Genomic DNA, 22,741 nt, shown 5'->3' with positions numbered 1-22,741 from the left:
CCCCACTCTGAAAAAAGGGCTTAAAGTGGAATTAAGGCCTGGCAGGATTTGTGAAGGTCTTTGTGTTGAAGATGCGTTCGAGTCCTGACATGTACGAGTCATCAATAAAAACAGCCTGGTATGTTTTTCTTTCAGAAAAAAAAGAAAAGAAAAAAAGCTAGTAGACAGTTCTTTCATCAATGCTCTATTATGCAAATGTATTTATTTTTAAATACGTAATGATGTGTAGCAGTGTCGTCGTGGTTGCTTACCCACTGATGAGGCTCTCCTGTGCTCGGGGGGACACTCAAGGGTGCCCTGTTGGGTGCGACCAAACATGGCGGAGTAGACGGCGATTTGCATCCCCCGTTTGCAGCTCAGCCTCATCCGGTCCTCCTCGCACACCACTTTGCTTTTGTATTCATCTGCGGGAGAAAAAAAAGATAAACATTTTCACCATTTTAACTCATTCACTGCCAGACGTGCAAAAATGTGTCCTCTACAGTGCCAGGGTTTTTGTCATTGTCACTTGAATTCCAGGATCCACAAAATATTGAGTTTTAGGACTACATAAAGATTCAATTCATCGTTAAAAACCTTAGAATCTAAGGTTGTAATACCGTTCCACCATGACTGATGAACATTTGGAAATGTGCTTGAGGCTGTCCGGACTATGCATCCCTGGCTGATTCAATTCAGTGCAAGTCATCAAAGTAAACTCAGGTAATTACAAAAAATGTTAATAGTTATTTATTATGTTATGTATATGTAGTTATTATGTGTGTTGTGTAATATTGGCTTATTCAGTTATGCAAGGTACATCAACATACATTGTACATACAAAGAATCCTTAAGACATTTGAAAATAATTATGTTTTGCATTTTTGTAGTGGGTAGATCATTTTGACTTGGTTGTTTTTATAAGTAGCTCATATGCTGAAAAGTGTGAGCACCCCTGCCTTAGACTCTCTTATTTCATCAGAAAAAAAATAGTTAATTCCTAAATTATATGGGTCTGAAGTTATATGAGCAGGAAATGAGGGTGGCTGTCCAAAATACAATGTAATATATACATATTGGTTTATATAGCGCTTTAACAAAAGGATGAGGTAGAAAAAAGTGCTCACATGGAAAAAATGGAAATTCTGCCCCCTTGTGGGAAATAAAAAGATTGCTAGAGGCCATGGCCAGCACTTTATCAGCATCAAAGTGTGAAAAAAACAAAACCCAAACAAATTCGGGAATGGCGCTCTACGTCAAATTTTCAATGTGTTTTGCAGTCAAAATAATGTCATCAAGATTTCATACAGAGTGGTGATTTCATCTCACTTGGGTATTTTGGAGTGATTTCAAAAACAGATACTTGATGATGCAAAATCTACCTAGCAACAGGATCACAAAAACAAATTCCCCCGCCACCTCTCCGCATTTGCTTCCGGCTGTATTTACTGTAGTCAAGTATGAAAATAGGGTATAAAATGTCAAATGTTCCCTTCTCAATAGTCGCCTGAAGGCATCACGTGGCGTCAAAACACATGAGGTAGAGTTGCCCGGTGGACAAGTAGAGCCACGCAGCGGCATTCCTCACACACACCCAGTCATGGTGACCTGTGACCAGCAGAGCAGCTCCACTGGCCGGCAAATATAAACAGCCCACATTCAGGCAGGGAGCGCAACAGGAATGCACAAGACAATACGAGTCAAGAAAAGAACGTGATTGGCTTGTTGTGTCATTTGCTGATGGATGGACTCTTTCTCTTTCACTTCCTCTTTCGATCCTCTGTACGGTTTTTCTTTCAAAGGCGGTGACACCTTTTTAGTGCCGCCCCCTCCCTAATGCAGAGCTTTTTTTTTCCCTTCCCAGACAAGTCATTGGTTAAGTGACAGGGAACAAAAGAGCTGTTGATTGGAAAAAGGAAAAAGTCGGGATCAGTGGATTATGCTCTCAGCTTTCTGGCTCACGGACAGAGCGGATGGGTAAGATTGAGGGAATGTATCCATCCATTTCTCCATTCTGCCGATCCGGTTAAGGGTGATGACAGGCCATGGAGCCGATTCCAAGTGACTGACGGCCAAATGCTGCCTGCCTGTCAAGCGATCGTTTAGTCGGTCTCGAATGACTCTTGGACCAGTTGATTTATGTGAGGTCATTGGGGGTGGGAGGGAGGAGGAGGTGGTGGTGGTGATACACCTGCCCCCCTTTTAAAGTGCCTATGAAATACTGTGCCCCCTTCCTTAAATGAGCGTATGTCCATCAATATTCATTAATGTGTTTTTATTTGCAGTGATTGGATTGGATTTATTTTGTCTCGCAGTGGAGAAATTTACATTTCAGAATAGCAATGTAATGAGAATAACAGGAAAGGAAAGGAAGAAGTAGAAAAATAAAATACAGGACCTGCTGTAAAGGCAGCGACTCTTCCCGTGCCAGCTTGAAGTCAAAACAACAACAAAAAATAATAAATTATGTGACAAAACAAAAGACACAGTCACTCAATCTTAAGCACTCTTTGCACCCTCTTTGTTGTATGAAGCAGTTCTAGATGAAAGAGGAGAGGATCAAAGCATCCTTTTCGCCAGTGGATCAGGGACATCATGGTGAAGTGTGCATGGCTGCTACAAGCTAAATGTTGAAAGCAAATACGAAGCCTTTGACAGAAAGAGATTGTCTCACATCTCCTGTCCCATGTAAATCGGCTTCAATTCCCAGCCGCGCCAAGAGATGTACAACAACAAAAAGGGGGGAAAAAAAACACAAAAACAACACAAAAAAAACACAAAAAAGCAATGCTCGTGACAGCACTTGCTGATGACTGCCTACTCGGGTGCCATCTTGAACTTCTTTCTCAAACTGCAATGTGAGATATTTCTCTTAAATTAGCTACACGCAAGTACTCAGTATGTCCATTGAATATGCCCACCAATGAATCAATGATTTAGTCGCGATTTGTGTGTGCGTGTCGGTGTAACTGTGTGAAAGGTACTGCAAATCAGATGCAATGTAGTGAAGGACTTACTGGGTCTGCATTTGTACCACAGTGTGAGGTATTTGCTCCTGCCGGGACACTGGTCCATCCCAAACACGCGGCTGTTGACGAGAACTTGACAGCTCCGTCTGTCTTGGCACTCATCCAGCATTTTCTAAACAAGGAGAGAGGGGGGCCCAAAAAACCTGGTTTTACTCGGTTTCACAATGAGGAACAGGCAAACCTAAAACCACTTCAAAAAGGACTCTTAAAAAAAAACATCCGAACATAAGAGGTAGGGGGGGGGGGGGGGTTAAGGAATCCGGAAAGGTCCACTCCAGTCATTCACCCCTTCCCATCTCAGTTTTCACCCTCCATTAGTCCACCACGTGACATTCAAGCGAGCTGGTCGCCAGCCATTTTCCGGGGCACATATCAGCAACCAACTATACATAACCAACGTTCATACTCTGAAACCTCATGACTGTGAGACAGATGGTCTCTACACAACGTGTTGCATTTAATGAAATGAACTGCTCAGACATCGATCACCAATATTGGTGCCGGTGGTGCAAAAAGGGGGCTGCCGTAATATGGCAGGTCATTTACGGCATGGTCATTTTTGCCCTTGTCGACAATGCGCTTCTATGTCTCTCGGTATGCATAAAGGGGGGTGCGAGGCAATTACATTCAATACCACGATGTACTAAAAATAGACCAGGCAGTGTGTGTTTATGTCGAGGTGCACGACTTACATTCGCATCCTAATTTGAGACGGGGGGGGGATAGATACTGGGGCAAAGAGGCCATGAAATTTCTTTGTCCGCTCTTGAAAACAGAGAAGCCTCCTCTTCAGGAAGTTTAATTTACCGGAAAACATCCTCACAATACGTTTAATCAACAGCGGGCTTCTGAATATGAATGAACCCTCAGCTACAAAGTTTAGGTTGTGTCTTCTTGCTAAGTAATTAACATTCTTCACTTTAACACTTTACTGCGTTATATTAGTGGCCATCTTATATTGATTACCTGTAAGGCGGTGGACACGGAGCAGTGCTCATCCCCCCGAGCGTCATAATAACCAAGGAGGGCTTGGTAGCTCTCAGGGCATTGGCGGAGGTCAGAGGGGCCTTTCCTTCCGTAAAACGCAGACTGGACCGTGATGGTGGTGCGCGGCGGGCAGCGTGCAGACAGGAGCTCTCCGTCACAGGCTTGCTCCGTGTAATTCTTCAACACTTTGGACAAGTAGCCTGCGAAGGACATGTTGCCATAGTGACTGTTAAGGGAGAGTATGGCATATTGTGGGACAAAAGAATACGCAACAGTTTTATTTTTGTATAAGATATTGAAAAGCATACTATGCCTTCAAATGCTGTCTTTGTTTTCTGGATAATTGGATTGGATTGGATTGGATTTGCCTTTATTAGTCTCGCAGTGGAGAAATTTACATTTCACAGCAGCAAAGTTATGAAAGAAATGAAAGTAGAAAAGCAAAACACAGGAGCTGCTGGAAAGGCAGCCACTCATGTGAAATGGAGACAAGTTGTCTGTAATTAGTAAGCATTTGAATCATCTAGTCCCACAAATCTGACAGGGCGCTGCAACAAGACCACAAACTAAGGCGTCGTTGTGGCGGCCATGTTGAATGGGATGACGTGGCCGTTAGGGGCAATGTAATGACCATTGAAATGTAATCTTAAACTGCTATGTATTTATTGTTATTTTTGTTTGATTTAATTTTTAGTTTTAGATATGTATTTATTTATTCTTTCTTTCTTTCTTTCTTTCTTTCTTTCTTTCTTTCTTTCTTTCTTTGTTTATTTATTTATGTATTTATTTAATTACAGTATTTGTGTATTTCTTTGTGTGTTTATTCATTTACAGTAAAGTCTCGTTATATCAATATCAGATATATCGATAGTCCCGGTTATATCGATACTATTTCTATGCACGCACGGAGAAAATTACATGCAAACAGGATCGGATATATCGATAGTCCCGGTTATATCGATATTTTTTCGGACTCCCTTGAATATCGATATAACGAGACTTTACTGTATTTTATTTTTATTTCTACTTGTATTCATATTTATATTTTTATTTATTCATGTAAATGTTTATTTTTTGATTTGTGCATAATTTGTTTTTATGTAAAGTATTTGTTTTTATTTGTAATGTTTTTTATTTTTACTGTATTTTATTTGTTTATTTACTCATGTATTGATTTGTGTATTTGTTTGTTTGTTTATGTATGCATTTATTTATGTATTTGTTTATGTATTTATTTATGTATTTATTTGTTAATTTACCAGTTTCATGTTGTCCCCACTGACATAATCGTATGTAGCACGTACAAAATATCTTTTATACCCAGGCTCGTAGTTTTTTGCGTCTACAGTTTAGTCCCCGTTTAAGGATGCAGAAGAGCAAGAACTGTCAAGAGCGACAAAACATTACTGGCATATCCTCATGGCACAAACTCGACAATTGCTCATCACTAAAAACAACCCATAAACCGAGTTCAAACTTCCTGGTGAAGTGCTGTGCAAACATATACAAAGAGTCAACAGGCGCACACACGCACGCACACACAATCAAGTGGACACGGGATATGAAACAATTAGCTCTATTTGGTGAACTTTTAGTTGGAAGGCCGGTGGGGGGATTACACTGAAACGGTTTCCAAGCGCGCACGCACACTGCCGTGCTTATGCATGGAAGGCCCCGGAAGGTCACATCTCAATATGGATGCTTATTAAAGCGTGGGGGATGAGTCATACGTTTGCACCCGCGGCTGACTTGTGAGGCGAGACAACAGATGCGTTTCTTTTCAACTTTATGGAGGGGTGGTGTCAGAGTCGACTTTTATGGAGGATCTAATTAAATGGAAGGTAAGGAAGGAAACCAATTACAGCATTTTTTATTTTGTTTTAATTCTATTCCCATTTTTTGAATAAATCACCTCTCCCCCATCTCAAAGTAACGTCTCTTAAAACATGTGCAAGATCCAACTTTTTTTCTGCAGCTCATGTGTTTCACCCTCCAAATTCTCATGGAATGGAAACTAATTTGTCAATCCCTTCCTCGCCGTGAAAAAAACAAAAACAACACGTGTGTTTTAAAACTAGCTGCTGGCTCTGAAATGGAGGGATATGCGTCTGTGTGTATGTATGTGCAGTTAGGACTCAAATGATCATTAGTGCTCGTTCTGGGCCATGTGCCAGCACCCGGAGGGCCCACTGCTTTTTTTTCTGCGCCCTCCCCGAGAGCCGAGCCTTAGCGACAGCAATGACACCATGGGAACAGGCCAGTGTATTAAGGGGTTACAATGAAACCACCCACTGTAGATGATTGGAAGTGTGTGGCATAGACACATACCTCCACCCCTCCCATTAAAAAAAATACAAAAGTGAGATTAGAAGGCAAGCCCATCATCTCACGCGAATGTGATTTTGTTTTCCCTTTTCCATGCCATCTCGCCATTCATCCATTCCATGCGACTCTTAAATACTATATTCCCCGACATGCTACCTGTTGACTGACACCGCCTCGGAGGCACCTGTGTAAACTAGCTAACCAATGACGGGTGTCCCTCAGAGGCAGAATGCTTGAACAATGCTCCGAGAACACGCAAAAGTCTCTCCGCCCCTTTTCCTTTACACGACGAGGCTTTCTTAACTAGCGCCTTGGCTTTTTTCGCAAACAAAAGCGCCACTCTATTGTGTCTGCTGGCTCGTGCTGTTGCCTGTTTAGAAAGACAAGTCAGGAGTCATTGAATCAATCCTGTGTTCTTCCATCATGGTTTGGTTCATTGGCACCGCCCGACCCACTCTCGAGGACTTGCACACTGCAAGAATAAAAACAAGGGCGCGGAAAATCCTACTCGACCCTCTGCACCCTGCCCACCACTTTTTCCAGCCACTCCACTCAGGCATTCCGTTATAATCATTGCAGCTCCATCTCTGTACTCATTTGAACCACTGTCTGCTTGATTCATGCACATTGTCTCAAAGTTGTTCCTGAGAGTCCATTTATACTAGGGAATTAGATTAGATTAGATTAGATTAGCATTCATCAGTATCCTCCATACTTATTTGTCATGTCATATTTAGAATGATATTAGTGAAGCGTGTTCTCCCAAAGACAAATTCCTTGTGTGTTCTACATACTGGGCTAATAAAAATGATCCTGAGTCGAATTTGGTTTCTGATTCTGCGGATTAAAAGACCGCACCGGACAAGTGCAAGAAAGGAGAAATGCGGTGGAAGTGGCGGTCATGTTGACAATGCAATGACATCCAATCTTAACTATGCTTTTTTTTTGGGGGGGGGGGGAGCAAGGCAGTTAATGATCAACTGTTGAAAACATTGTTGGCAGACAATTGCATCTCCAAATATTAGCATGGTGGGTGTGAGTAAAGAACATTAGTTAACTCTGTGAACAACGACGGAACTGCATACATTGAGGTCCCAAACGGGCAACTTGGATGCTATTGATGCTTTCCAGCAACTTCTTATCACCCTTTTACACACCGTGATGAGCTAAATACTCTCACCTCTCATTTAAGACAGGATTGGGATGAAGTGAAAATGTGACATCAAACGAAAATGTGACATAAAACGAACTTTTCGCCTTATGAACATTAAATTCGCGATAAAATAATCTTGGCATTGGAACGAGTTTTCGGAAAACACATGGAGCGCCATAATGACTGGCGGACTAGTTTTTGGTGGAAAAAAATAAACCACACGGCCGAATAGCGCCGTTAGTGAGGATATTATCACAGAGAAAGCATGGCAACTTCACTTTGATATCATCAAGAGGCAACTACATCAATGACCATCATAAAGGTAAATAAAACGACTTTATTATTTAGTACAGTTCATTTCTTTCATTACAATACAATGACACATTTATTATACATAAAAGAAGGTATATTTTGTGTAGTTTTAAGGCTTATTTAGTCGAAAATTATGTTTTATGGGACTGGAAATTGATTATTCTCATTTTTAATGGTTGTCTATGGGAAATTAATGTTTGGAAGACACACTTTTCGCCTTACACTTTCTGGGAACCAATTAAGTTCGTAAGCTCAGGTATCACTGTAAATAGATCACGTCTTTAAATATATCACGTGCTGGTAATATGGATATACAGTAAAGTCTCGTTATATCATTCAAGGGAGTCCGAAAAAATATCGATATAACCGGGACTATCGATATATCCGACCCTGTTTGCATGTAATTTTCTCCGTGCGTGCATAGAAATAGTATCGATATAACCGGGACTATCGATATATCCGATATCGATATAACGAGACTTTACTGTATTTGTTACAAGGACTCAAATCGTATATCGGCCAAAACAAAGTTCGTGAAGGCCACAGAATCAAAAGGCTCCGCTTTGCGTTTCATCCCTGCTACATTAACGTTTTAAGCATTGACAGCTTCACGGCTTTATTGGTGTTATTTTAAGCAAATTATAGCTGTCAAAAGCATCAAATGTTTTAGAAAAGGCAAAGCTGCGGGGCCCGCCGCCTCGGAAGGAATTCCCTTCAAGTGGTGATTACTGAGGGTGAGATGAATTGAAAGAGCAGGAGGGTTGCGGGGTGGCGGTGGGGCTTCCTCATCACGTGTTCGCTCGTCTTTGAGAGATTGCCGTTGAGCGATAAAGGCCTTCCGTCGTTGCGAGCCAGGCAGGCCGGGATTTCAAGGATGTGGCAGCCAGAGGTCCAGAGGCCACAGTTGGCGGCTTTAGCCACCGTACTTATTACTTCTCCCCGTGGACCGCGGAGACCGTTGAAAGCCCCCCCGCCAGGAACGCGGCCCGGGACGGTAAAACAACTCGAACCACGTTGGGTTTTAAATCATACGTGGCTCCATTTTTCTTTTTAAAGACACGACAAAGATATCTCACCCTTTGGACGTAATTGCTTTGACTTGGATTTGATTGGATTAGCCTTTATTTGTCTTGCAGTGGAGGAATTTACATTTCACAACAGTAAAATTATGAAAGGAAGAGGAAAGGAAAAAGTAGAAAAACAAAATTCAGGAGTTGCTGTAAAGGCAGCCACTAAGACCTTTCTGCACCCTCTTTGTCGTATGAAACAGATGAAAGAGAAAAAGATCAAAGTGTCCTTTTCACCAGTGGATCAGGGACGTCATGGTGAAATGTGGTCGTCTACTACAAGGAAACACGAACCTGTAGCATCCATTGACAAAAAGAGACTGTCTCACATTTGCTGTCCCATGTAAATAACAATAATAATAATAATAATAATAATAATAATAATAATAATACATTTCATTTATAAATCCGCTTCAATTCTAAGCAACGACAGTTCAACATACTTTTTTGGGCTAGGATCATTCTTAAAAATCCATCGCATTCCATCGCTTTTCTGATTACGTTTTGGATTAGCCAGCGATGAAAAAAGGTGGAGGCGCTTCAATTTGACATCGAGTCAGGGTTGGATTACTTTTTAAACTACTGAAGGGGAGTAAATGGGTAGCTCACGGCATGTTCTTTCAAGTGCTTGCACTGAGTCTTGCGTGAAACCACCGGAGATTGTGGAGACACACACACACACACACATACACACACAGAACAACGGAAACATGCATTAGCTTGCTATTTTGGAACAGGGTGCCGGATTGATCGTAAGATCGATCGTAATGTCTGCTGAGAAGTAACTGAATGTAAAGGGCAAAACATCATCAGATGTAAATTTGACCCAAATTACACCCCCTCGCCATCCTCCAAAATACACCAATGACAGCATGGGCATGTCAACATTGCTGCAACGACTAACGACATCATTTCTGATTCCCAGACAGCCAAGCAAATCAAAAACACTAATCAGATTCATTCATTCACCACAATTGACTGATTGCAAAACTCTAAAAACAAAAGTTGATGCCGTTCCAACACGTTCCCTTGCTATTCATTTTTTTTCCCTCCCCACCTTCCTAAACAACCCGAGGGCTCGGCTCAATGGCCACTATCAATATCAACTCATCATGGTCGGCTTCATTCGAATGGGCAAAGACATCTGCGCCTTCCGATGCCCGACAGGCGAAAAGCGGAGCATCTGAAATAATCCAACCCAGAGATGCCAACACAAACACTTGTGATTGCCACATCCTTTCCTCCGGCCTCAGACGGCTTCTCATTTCAAATTTCTTTGCAATCCCAACACAGGAAAATCAAAACCACCACACATTGTGGTCATTCTAAAAACTGGACTGACCTTCCCTCCCCCTCTCGCTCCCCAAAAAATGAACACTGACTGGTGCCTCAATCTGCTAACCGGTACCTCAACCGAGTTTATCGATAGAAATCTGGACAAAGCGGAGCACGGAATAATCACAAGTGATGAAGTGCCGGTCAGGGTTCACAACTTGTAAACTCAATGTAGCCCCCCCCCCCCCCCTACCGTGACCCTTCCCTTTCCGTTCGATCAATGCAGCTTGTGTGCTGACAATAAAGGGCCACCCAAGTGACGTTGGCAACGAGACTGAGGCCACAATAAAGAGAGAAATGCTTCTCTTGTCTAAGCTCATCCTCTGTTGGCGGGGGGGGGGGGGGGGGGGGGGGGGTGAGACGGGTTACGCAACATCTGCCGGCTAAAGGGATAGCTTCACAGTTGGATAGAGGACACTTTTCCCTGGGAGGGGGGGCGAAAACCAAACTCGGGTCACAACCGCGGCCTCCCGCGACCTCCTTTAGCGCGTGCCTCTTTTTATGACTCTTTGGGGGTCAAAGGACGCTCCGCGAGAGGACACTTTTACTCTGTGCATATCCGTCGTGAGAGTCCTTATCGCAGCTAAAACGGGGTGAAAGCGTGACCTGCGAGGAGACCCCCTATTGGCGTCCCGTGTGATGCCGGCGGTGGCCATGATTTCATGGTGCATCTTGTCATGATGGGTCGATGCAGGAACGTCAAGAAAAGATATTTGTCTTTTGAATGGGTCACTTTTATGACCCAGCCAGAGCTGCGTGGCATGCCAGACAACCTCGATGGCGGCAGACACACCAGACAGATGCGTCTGTGTGGCTTTTGTTGACATTAAGTGAACAACAGATGGATCCTTCATCAGGGCGGGCTCGTCATCACGATAATGAAACGCCAATATGCTCTGATATGCTCTTGAGTGAATGGGGATGGACCCTGTCAAAAATGTTCACTCTAGCTTTTGGGGTCGTTCAAAAGGCTGCTTACCTGAGCTCCTCCAAAGGGCCGGAAAGCAACAGATTAGCATTACCAAGGAGAGCAGGCTGTTGTAGCGTTTTGTAATGTAGGCTGTCAGGGCGACACAGTCGGGGGGGCTGCACAAAGCCTCCTTGTTCAGGCTGAAACCCCCTTGCCCTAAACCCCCGAAACATAGGCCGCCGCGTACGGCGGCACTGCAAGGAGATGACTTTGATTGCCGCACATTAACCCATTCACTGCCAATCACAAATTTATTCAGGAATTGAAAATATGACGTCGCGCGCCATTGCCAAATTTGTTCGGGTTTTGTTTATTCATGCTTGGGTACCGATAAAGCAGTAGCCATGGCCGGTGGCAATGTTTTTCCCTTCCACAAAGAGGCGACATATCCCTTTTTTCATGTTAGCGCTTTGTACCAGCTTCAGCTGTTGTTAAAGCACTATATAAACCAATAAGTACGTATTGCATTGTATTTTGGACCGCCAACCTCATTTCAAGCTTATATAACTCCAGACCCATATAAGTTAGGGATTAACTATTTTTTTTCTGATGAAAAAAAAAAATCGCTGTATTGAATGTTTATGTAGTCCTAAAACTCTACTATATTCTGTGGGTCTTGGAATTCAAGTGACAGTGACTAAAACCCTGGCACTGGAGTGGACACATATTTGCACGTCTGGCAGTGAATAAGTTAATGTGTCTTGTGTGCCCGGACTTGACTTGCTTTGACACAAAGCTTTAAGGCACGTCGGCGTTGAGCACGCGTCCACATTAATCACGTCAACGCCACTTTTTTTTTGCCTTTTCACACTGGAATGTCCATGAGATTGTTTCAAAGTGTTCTGAAGGTAGACGACACTTTTGATAGACTTAAAAAAAATTGCACGCTGAAGCATATACATTGCCCAAAAACGTTTTAATGGCTCTGCGTGCATGACTTGGAAAAAATAAATGAAAAAAAATATTGCATCTCATTGGCTCCGCCTCTCAATTCAATCACACTTGGTAACACGCATGCACGCACATGCTACAGGTGCTATGTCTGCTTTATGTATTTGTGCGATCTAACAGGGAGGAACCCTTTCAACACTATTTTTGCACGTTAACGACAGGCCTAACAGCTATTTTGGTGTCAGGTATTTCAAACACGACCTTCAATTTGGACTTCAAAATCATCTCTCCCTGCACTTGAGCTAATGAGCGACTAATTAACTTTTGAAGCTCTCTTCACAGATTCCAAAACAGATTGAATTTGTGTTTGGAAAATACCAGCCTCTGTGTGTCTGTATGTACAGTATGTCTCTCACGGAGCTCTGTGGTTTCTGCTCCAATAAGACAAAGGCAACGATGATGTCATCTTCTTGCAATTGGAACTTCCCAAGAAGTAAAACTCCCCCTGCGAGAGTCTTGTCAAAAACCTCGCTGTCCGCCAAGCTGTCTGCCTGCGGTGGGCTAGACAAAACAAGTCAGAGGCTCTATTTGTTTAGATGGCGTTCACCTGCTCACCACCCCCCACCCCCCACATGTACACACACATCCAGCGGTACTCAAAAAATATATACAAAATAAAAGCAGATTAAGATGACAAGTGTATGTGTAAGGTTTTCATCAACAAATGGGAACTAATGGCGCAAGAATAGAATTTCTCATCCTGAAAATGAGAATCCAAAGGGAAGATTTCTGAAGATGATGGTCAAAAATGTCAAATCAACGCCAAACAGAAGGGACATTAAGCATTTCGCAATAAAAACAAAAATGGAGGAACACCAAAAAACCCCAAGATGGCGCCCGAGTAGACAGATGCATGGCTTGAGGAGCCCGCGCTGAAACGAAAGCAGTGTCGATTTGTATGTGGAACTGTCGCGCGGCTTGGAATTGAAGCGGATTTACGAAAATAGACTGTCTCACATCTCCTGTCCCACGAGATGTGAGACAGTTTATTTTTGTCAATTGATGCTAGAGCTTCGTGTTTGCTTTCAACATTTAGCTTGTAGCAGACGTGCACATTTCACAATGATGTCCATGATCCACTGGTGAAAAGGATGGTTTGATCCTCTCCTCTTTCATGTAGAACTGCTTCATTACAACAGAAAATAAAGTGTTTAAGATTGAATGACTGTCTGTATCTTTTGTGTTGTGTTACATTATTTGGTTTTTAGTTTTTTGTTGTTTTGACTTTAAGATGACTCCTCGCGAGTGGCTGCCTTTTGAACAGCTCCTGTATTTTATTTTTCTACATCTTCCTTTCCTTTCCTCTTAGTCTCATCACTTTGCAGCTGTGATACGTAAATTTCCCCACTGCGAGACTAATAAAGGCTAATCCAATTCAAAGCGTGAATATGCACTGCTGAAGGTGAACTATCTAAGACACGATCAAATCTATTTCCATTTCAAAACCAAGAAAGTGCAGTTGAAAAAAAACTACCGACTTCGAACGACGAGAATATATCATTTTTTCAAATTTTCATGCACAATATGTCAAAACGAAACGACCTAACTTCACTTCATGGACTCTTTAAATAATTATTTATTAACCTAGTAACGGTACAAAATGTATCACAGATGCAGAGTTCACAGTTACGATGCGCTGACCTCAGTTAACCCCTCTGCCCCCCTTTCCCCCACCCCAAAAAAGCCTGACATCCTATTGACTGGCGTTAAATGGGTTTCCTCAAAGGAGACAGAGAAGAAAAAAAAAAACAGCTGTCACTGGCAGCTTTGGAGAGTATCACGGCAACACTGATAGCCCTTGCTGGGCTTTGCTTTACACGTCATGATTTTTGCAGTCTCAGACTGAACACTGAATGTCAGAAGGAGTTCTGTATTTGAGAGTTCTACTGGATTCCGCCAAAGCTGCCATTTCAAGTCATTAACCCCGGACTATGACAGCGGTATTAAAATAATCGTGTCTGAGCCAGTCGATTGGGAAATCAACTCCAAGTGGATATCTGTAATCACCTGTTCCAAAACACCCACCATCCTCCACCAACCCCTTCAAACTCAATTTCGCTACCACTTTATTTCGACTTAAGCAATCACGCCGTGCTTGTTTGCAGCTTTTCACAACAGCCTGACATTTCAAGCGCATGTGACCGTACGCTACATACAACCGGCATGTGACACGGATATGCTCCTTTGCGTTGTGCTTTCCGACCATTAGACCCCATTAGAGAGCAATTAGCACCACCACAAAGCTGCCTTCTTGTTTTATGACACAGTAAACAAAACCTGCAGGCCTGCTTTAGGCTCAGAAACAGCCGAGAATCCAACAAATAGGCTCATTAGTTAAGTGTGCCTTCCTTGATAAGACATCATATCCCTCAGCTTCCATCAATGCCCTTGTGCGCAAATTGGAGCTGGAAGAAAAATTGGCATCTTGTTTGTTTACTTTGACCGCCGTCCAATGCAAACCAAAGAATATTTGTCGCAATTTGCAAGGTGGTGGTGGTGAATCACCCAAAAAAGCAGGCAGGAGGAGCTAGGTGTATTTGACAAATTGTGTGAAATAAAGTCGGTAGGAACAAAATCGCAAATAAAAAGGTCCAAAGTAGCAAACAAAACCATGACTCACAGGTAACACACCGCGGTACTGTTTGCGTCCTCATCTTGGGTAAAAATCCAGGAAGGTCTCTCGGTAATCGTTCCTTCAAGTCACACTTTAACCTAACTTGGTTGTTGTTTATCTCCACAGATCTGCTTTACAAATAAAGATGGGGTAGAGCATGGAGGCCAAGTACTGAGATAGCTTTTTCATGACACTTGAAAAAAACTCGGGAGGACTATAGTGGCAAAAGCGGAAGAGTATGAGGTTCCAAATTAAAGTGCTGCTCCAAATTAAAGCGATTTGTTCCAGCTTCAGCTGCATGTTAAAGCGCGATATAAATCAAATTGTATTATATAGTATTGTAATGTATTGTATCTTTTTAGTTTGCCCTGTTCAACTATTTATACTGAAGAGCCACATAAACAACACAAAATGTATTTTGATCTTGAGATAAAAAGACTAAGATAATGATGTGCATCTGATAACGCAACTAACCCCTGCTTCATTTCTCTGCCAAACATGCTGCACAAAAGCTCCACAAACATTGAGCCACGTGTTTACTCGATACTATAGACTAAAAATGGGCGTGCGCGTGTAGGAGCCAGTAAACGCTACGCAAACTCAAACGTATAAACTTTTAAGTTTACTTTTCAATGGAAAGCAAGTGCAAAAACGATGCGTAGTCACTATTTCTGAATGGGAGCTGCGTTACTCTCCACCCAATCTGCGGTGCAACATGAAAAAAACAAGCGCGTGCACACGTCACCTAGCCGTTGCCTCGGAAACAATCACTCGATTTTGGACGCGACCATAAACATCAAGAACTAACCTGAGAAGTCGGATGAATCCGTGGAGCGATCGCAGACGACGACCAGGCAAGTTATTCCTAACAGGAGCGCACAAGTGACGGCTGACAGAGTCCCATCGAGGTGGAACATCCTTGAAGAGTCAAAGGCGCATGTGAGATCCCGCTTGGGACCAGAAAGTCCACATCGGAAGCAGAAGCAGCGGCAGCAACGGTTGAAAAGGTTCCGAGTGGCCCGCATGGGACGGGATGGAGGCGACTTCTTCCTCCTCCAAGCTGTAGCTGCAATCTTTTTTTCCTCCTTCGTTTCTTTGAACTTCTATGTGGTGGTGATGGTGGAGGCAGCCCACCGAGAGGACGTACGCCTCCCTCTGCAGGCTTCCTGACACCTGCAGATGTAATTGGACGGAATATCAGATTTCTTTTCTGCCACTGATCCTGATCAAAAACAATAAACATCAAAAAGTTGCCCCGATCAGTATGCGAATTGTTCATTGTTTTTGCGATGGTCCAATCAGACCTGCAATGTTGTGGAAACATAATATCGCATCCAAGCGCATTTCAGTCAATCATATCGCGGAAATTTAGCATAGTGTGTCAATAAACAACGGAAATACAACATTTTACACAAATTAACATGTTTTTTGACATTACATATACAATGAATATCCACAGTACGGCTGGACCGAACCAATTTTAGGAACAATGTCGCCATCTTGTGGTCACTTACGTTCATCACAGTTAAAAAAAACCCAAATACGCAATTTTGACCCAATGCGGCTTCCGGACAAGGCACGAGACAACAGAAGGTTAAATATGGCGGCTTCCGTGAAAAGCGTCAAAAACATTATATTTTCCTCAAGGTTATTATTGAGAAACATACAGGTCCGGAATGAACGTAAGTGATCAATTTTTGTGCAAGATCACAAGATTTGTGTGCCGGATCTTCCGGAAGAGAATGCTCCGAGTCAGCGAACTCGTCAATGCAATGTTTTGTAATGCAATGCTTATAAATTTGTTGTTAAATAACCAAGACTTGTTTTGTTTTTAGGCTTCTTGTCCAACGATGAGGGCCAACTACCGAAATTCACCCCGCCGCCCAAGCCTGTCATAGTAGACAAAACGCAGGATAAGGAGGCTCTGCGGAAGTATGCGCAACATCGCATTTCATTAATAGTCCCATTAATTGTAATGCTGGCGGCCATCAAAGCAAAATCACTCAACTCTACCTGTTTTCAAATTAGATTCCTGAGCCCAGAGTTCATCCCACCACGGCAAAGGACAAACCCATTGAAGTTTTACATGGAGAGGAGAGACATGGTCCGCAGGAGGGGTGTCATCAACCTTCCTGAATTCTACGTGGGTATGTCACTCGCATCAGCATCCATCCTGCCCACAAACACCGTTTTGTCAGTCATATGGTCTTGTGTGACTCTGATTTTATAGGCAGCATACTTGCTGTGACCATGGCTGACCCCAATGCCAGTGGCAAATCCAACCGTTTTGTCGGCATATGCACCCAAAGAGGTGGGAAGGGTCTTGGGGCAACGTTTATCCTAAGAAACATCATCAAGGGTCAAGGTGACTTAATCTACCTGTTATTTTCGCTTCCTAATACAAAAGGTAATGTTGCCGGTTTGATTTCCAGGAGTGGAGATCTGCTATGAGATGTATAATCCGCGCATTCAGGAGATCCAGGTGCTGAAGCTGGAGAAACGGCTGGATGACAACCTGATGTACCTAAGAGATGCATTGCCCGAGTACAGCACAGTGGATCCGGAAATGAAGCCTGTCCCCATCACTTTCACCGGAGAGGTTCCACTTAACACGGTGAGCAGGACATGTGGACATTTTTTATACATCTCATAATTATATTTCAACTCTGCATCTTTCTCTCCATCCTCCAGCTAAAAGTGAAAATGCGTCCAAGGCCGTGGTCCAAACGATGGGAACGGCCCAAATTTGACATCCGGGGCATCCGCTTCGACTTGTGTGTGTCGCCGGCCAGGATGGAGCGGGCGCAGAAGTGGGCGAGGCCATGGCTGGAATATGATATGTTGCGGGAGTACGACACCTCCAAGCTTGAGGAGGAGATCACCAGTGAGATCCAACAGGACATGAGCAAGTTGAAAAGCACTTGACGTCTTTAAATCCCCCAAAGACGGACTGTCTTTTTTTCTTGAATCTGTTTATAAAAAAAAACAACAACAAAAAAACTGTCAATCAATATTTTCAAGATACTAATGTGCCATAATAAATATCACACAACATGGCAAGACTTGCATGCGTCTGTTTTTTCTTCATCTGGCCACTAGGGTGCACTGTTTATCTTCATATACATATTTTAGATCAGGTCAGCTGTTTTATAAACGAGCTTCTGTATTTGCAGTGAATGTAAGATTTTTTTTGCCTTTAAACCCACAAAAGTGAGCTTAGTGCTATCATTGAGCACCCCCCCCTCCACCAAAAGAACCCTTAGAGTGCAAGTTACAGATTTTGAGTATTTCACTCGGTGTAAACCAGTTAACAGGGTGGTTGGGGGTTGGTTGGTTTTGACAGCAAATGGACCAAGGACACCCAGTCGTGTTTTACTATCAAGGATGGAAAGTTGTGCTTTTGGGAAGGTATGTCAGAGCATCACTCGCCTTGTAAAAACACTTAAGACTCCTTATGTTATGTCTGCTCTTGGTGAATGTGTGTGTGTCTATAAACATTCAAAGAGGCCCTGCACTTTAATTTCTCCATATTATAGGATGACACATGGAGAAAATAGCCTCTAATACGGGAGTAGCAGATGTTTACCAGGCTCATTACGGACCACACAGATCCGCAAAGAGAGTTGGTAGATCATCTGTTGTGGCAGTTAACGTCCGAAAACCCCCTTTCAGCATCATCATACACACAGCAGCTTGTTTGGCCCCAAACTGTGCAACTGTCAAACAGCGCTAACTCCACTCCATAAGCAAAATAATAAATCCTGATATACTTTTGTGGACCTGCAGCACAAAAAAAAAACTTTTGTATACAGTAAATCACCCAGCATGTTGTCATTCCGCCACCTTCGCTCTTGCTTTTGCTTCACACACCCCACATCTGTTCACGTGCAAAGGCGGGGAAGCGGGATGTTTATCCTGCCTGTCGCACGCCGTCGAGTCCTTATAAGCAGACCGCGGTTGCCTGTCGAAAGTGCAAAGTTACTGCTTCGAGGAACGAGAAAGAGAGATCGCAATTGTATGTGCCTCTTGTGCCCTCAGGTTGACTTCTGTGCACCTGGAGAGGAGTTAAAGCCTCATTGGCTGAGAATGGAGATCACACGCACACATACACACACACTCTCATATCAGCCTTCACAGACAGACACCTCAAACAGCACCAACTGTAAACGTCTGGGACAGGCCCGTCTTGTTTGGAAACCAGATACACGCTCTTCACGCTTACCGTGGGATAAATGGGTGGGGGTTGCGGGTATCATTGACAAGCATTTGATCGCTTTATTTAGTTATTTATTTACATATTTATTTGTATTTTATTTTGTTCATACCCTTACATGGAATACAATTGGATTTGTTGTCCAGCGTAATCGACCTTATCGAAAATTGTATAAAACAGTGGCAGGCCGAAAATTTTATCGCTAGGCCTTCAGTAGTGCTAAGTCTGAATAAATACAGAATGAAAAAAGTGTGGTGTGATTTACTACAAATCCACTGGAGGGTGCCATTAGCTATGAAATATCTGTCTGACCCTTTAATGAAAAGGTTTCTTCAGTCGTCATCTGAACTTCTTTGAAGGTGTTGGACGTTTCGCTTTTCATTCAAGAGGCTTCGTCAGCTAACCAAAATTTTGCTCGTAGCTCTGAGAAGCGAAACATCCGACACCATCAAAGAAGTACAGATGACGGCTGAAGAAACCTTTTCATCGATGGACCTCTCCTGTACGACTGAGAGCTTACACAGACGTAGGTCTGACCTTTCTTAATGATGTCCATCTTTTCTTGAAAAGTCCGTCTTTAACATGGCTTTAACAGTAAATCTGCAACCAAATCCATTTCTTCTCCTTCTTCAAACACTGGGTTGAAAAAAAAGCTATTAAATCAACACCATATATTTGCTTATGCAGCTCGCTACAGATACCTAGTGCTAGCTCTGGCCATTATGCACTTACCACTCGTAAGAAGAAGAGAGACTCGTGACTTGTGATCAGAGCAGTTTTCGCAAACTACGATTGGATAGTCACTAGCCAAAACTCTGACATAGACCAGCGCCTTCAAGAAGGACTTGGGTTGCCAACTCGAAATCTGATTAGTTAGAGCAACAGTTTGATCGACACATTTGATGGGACAAGGCCCACAGAACTGATTGTGAAGGCGTGTCCAGGTACATTTCTGACCCTAGTAACAAATGATGGCTGAAATGTGATTAGTTAAATGCTTAAATATGAAAATGCAATGGGAAAGTAACAAAAGGAAGCTGAAAGACAATTTGGAATTACTTAATAAGAATTCATGGACAAAATATAATTAACACCAGTCTGTGATTCAGATATGTTTAGGCCAGCAGAGAAGGCTTTGCGGGCCTTGGCAGTCCGCCTCTGGTATAAAGTACAGAGCAACAAGTACAAGTACATAAAAATAAGGACAGCAGAGGGCGGTAGTACAAGAGGCCTAATTGGAATTTTTTCTTCATCTGATAAATTAGAGGGGGGGATACAGTTCCAAACTAGACTCCTACAAGGAGAGGAGAACAGGATGGATTTTAATTTGGGGGGTTGAGATGTGTCCATATGCATAAGTTCTCTGATCTTCAGCCACCCAGGTAAATAACATCCTGTCACCGTGCATGTAGACGAATCGATAAGCGCGTGTCCGTACACGTATGCTACGGGCCACCCGTAGTCGCGGGTAAATTACACACTTGAGTTTCACCATATGCTCCAAACCAAATGACCCGGCCGCTGCGCCTCTATGGCCATTCCCAGCGGCCCCCCCTGACGGGCTCCTGCCGCCATCACTCTCTCTTTTTTTGGGGGGGATGACGCGCTTGCACAGAGCCTGACAGAGGCGGCAGCTGTTAGCATACGTCGACTAGCCGACAGCTGATGCCTGCAGCTGAATAGGCGGCCATCACAAGGCACTTTTTTTATTAATGGCGTCCTGTGTGGCAGGGATCTGGCAGAACTCTCGGGTCAGGGGTTTGCTTGCAGTGTTTCTATGTCTTTCTATGTCAACGGGTCGGGATGTCAATCAGGCGTCACGTTTGCTGAGGTACGTTTCCGTTCACGTGCGACGTGGGGAAGTGCCCGTCAACGCCTCCCAAATGAACTGAGCCCTCTTTGATTGACAGATGAAACAGGAAACCCCGGTATTCTCAAATTCCACGCAAGTCGCCTTGTGGAGCGACTGATACTTCATCTCGACGTGACGTAATGTGAATTTCTCACACTTGACAAAGCATCAAGGGACAAGATTGTTTGAATGGCCTTGTCAGTGGAAAGCACGAGATGCCAAAGTTCAGGCGTATTCCTCTTATTACCGTTTTGACTCCAATGCCAGGGTTTTTGTCATTGTCACTCGAACTCCAGGAACCACAGAATATCGAGTTTTAGGACTAGATAACATTCAGTGCAGTGTAAAAAACCTTAGACTTTCTTCTTTCATCAGAAAAAAAATGGTTATTTCCTAAATTATATGGATCTGGAGTTATATGACATTGAAATGAGGGTGGCTGTCCAAAATACAATTCTATGTATACATATTGGTTTATATAGCACTAACATGGAAAAAGGGAAATGCTGCCTTGTAGAAAGGAAAAAAACATTGCCAGAGGTCTGGCCAGCGCTTTATCGGAAGAAAGAAAAAAATTAAACCCGAACTATTTTGGGAATGGGGCTCTACGTCATATTTTCAATTCCCGAATAAATTCGGGAATGGCAGTGAATGAGTTAACATCAGTACAACGTCAACATATTCCAGAGGTTCACCTCTTTCAGGCTATTATTTTTTTCTCTAAAAATTCAGTTTTCCCATCATTACATTTCCCCAAATTCCCTATTTGACCAAAAAAGAAAAATTTTCAAAAACTAAAATCCCCATGTCAGCCAAGTGAGGCAAAGGCAAAAAGCAAAATGTGTGTCATATCTCATGCAGTGGAAAATTGGTTCTCAAACATCTCTTCGTTTGGTATCCCCCCACCCACCCACCCACTCCCCCTTCAAGATGAAGCATTTCATTTTACAGCTCGGAACATGTCGTTCCTCAACTACATTTTGGAACGGCGTCCTGAACAAGCTGCAGGCTTCAATTTGATTTGGGATTGGTGGCGTTTTTAAGTGTCCCAACTGGCAGCCTCACAAATCCTTTGGTGTCATTTAAAAAAAACATGGATGATTGCACAGTTTTGGGCTGAGTTCAATCGTGTGCCACAATGCCCCCCCCCCCCCCAGTCATATGACTGAAGAAGAAACACTCTGACTAGACCTAAGGCAAAGACCATTCGGATAGTCTTTGTCTGGAGATCAATCCAGTTGAATGTTCTTTTTGAATTAAGCGACCACAAAGAAAGGCTGGATGATGGACGATGCAAGGATGGGGAATCCAAAAACAACAACGCCTCAGGCAGCAAGTATTGCAGTCAAAGGAGAAAATGAGTCAGTGGCATGTGTGGGTGTCTGTGCGCGCGTTTGACAATTTATTGACATTGTGCCACCATGCAAAATCTCTTTGCCCAGCCTGAACAGAATTCCTATAGTACTCAACAAAATGGAGTATTGTATTGTATGCCCCATTTTGTTGAATACAGTGTAATTCATCTTACTGCAATTGCTGTAGTTGGCAATTAAACAGTGAACTCAATTGCATCATGTTCTTAATATTAGAGGAGGCGTAAGAAAGTAGGATGCTTAAAACAAGAAATATTATCCTTAAATAAGCAACTTTATACTCCAGTATGGATCAAACACATACAGGTAACAACCGAATTACGACCAGCTCGACTTATGACCACCCGTACTTACGACCACGACCTCCAGACCCTATTTTAAAAAATGTAATTCTACGCCTGGCACCGCAACGCGCTAGCAGGCCGGCAACGTGCATGACACTTTTGGCCAGCCAGCATCTCACTCTCGCACAGCAATCAACCGTGTGATGGCACCAGACAGGGGGAGTTTGCGAGGCATTTAGCCTCCGAGTTTCTATTAAACATTATGAATGGATTTCGACTTACGACCACTTCGACTTA

At 43.1% G+C, this 22,741-nt stretch overlaps 2 protein-coding genes across 2 annotated transcripts in view; one reads left to right on the top strand and one right to left on the bottom strand.

Moving 5' to 3' along the window:
• eva1aa (eva-1 homolog A, regulator of programmed cell death a) overlaps positions 1-16,842 on the bottom strand; it is a 45,889-nt gene extending 29,047 nt beyond the window's left edge. The window contains exons 1-5 of the mRNA XM_089021793.1: positions 16,736-16,842; positions 15,531-15,895; positions 3,975-4,195; positions 2,997-3,120; positions 252-404 (exon numbers count right to left, since the gene is read on the bottom strand). Of these exons, the coding sequence (XP_088877919.1) occupies positions 252-404; positions 2,997-3,120; positions 3,975-4,195; positions 15,531-15,747 (715 nt within the window). The 5' untranslated portion in view covers positions 15,748-15,895; positions 16,736-16,842. The remainder of the gene's footprint in view (positions 1-251; positions 405-2,996; positions 3,121-3,974; positions 4,196-15,530; positions 15,896-16,735) is intronic.
• Positions 16,273-17,784, top strand: mrpl19 (mitochondrial ribosomal protein L19). Its single transcript, XM_089021795.1, has 6 exons — positions 16,273-16,404; positions 16,558-16,654; positions 16,751-16,869; positions 16,953-17,087; positions 17,155-17,336; positions 17,414-17,784. The coding sequence occupies exons 1-6, from the start codon at positions 16,281-16,283 to the stop codon at positions 17,645-17,647; spliced, it is 891 nt and encodes a 296-aa protein (XP_088877921.1). The 5' UTR covers positions 16,273-16,280; the 3' UTR covers positions 17,648-17,784.
• Positions 17,785-22,741: the final 4,957 nt, after the last annotated feature.

This window comes from Hippocampus bargibanti, linkage group LG19 (assembly GCF_051943395.1).
Source record: "Hippocampus bargibanti isolate YZ-2025 linkage group LG19, ASM5194339v1, whole genome shotgun sequence".
NCBI lineage: Eukaryota > Metazoa > Chordata > Actinopteri > Syngnathiformes > Syngnathidae > Hippocampus > Hippocampus bargibanti.
This window is presented reverse-complemented; position numbering and strand designations above follow the sequence as displayed.

Bases quoted from the DNA above. Each gene is read 5' to 3' on its own strand.
- mrpl19 (XM_089021795.1), top strand. From the start codon at position 16,281: ATGCGGCTTCCGGACAAGGCACGAGACAACAGAAGGTTAAATATGGCG. The intron at 16,405-16,557 runs GTAAGTGATCAA...TTTTGTTTTTAG, and splicing joins CATACAGGTCCGGAATGAAC to GCTTCTTGTCCAACGATGAG. The intron at 17,337-17,413 runs GTGAGCAGGACA...TCCATCCTCCAG, and splicing joins GAGAGGTTCCACTTAACACG to CTAAAAGTGAAAATGCGTCC.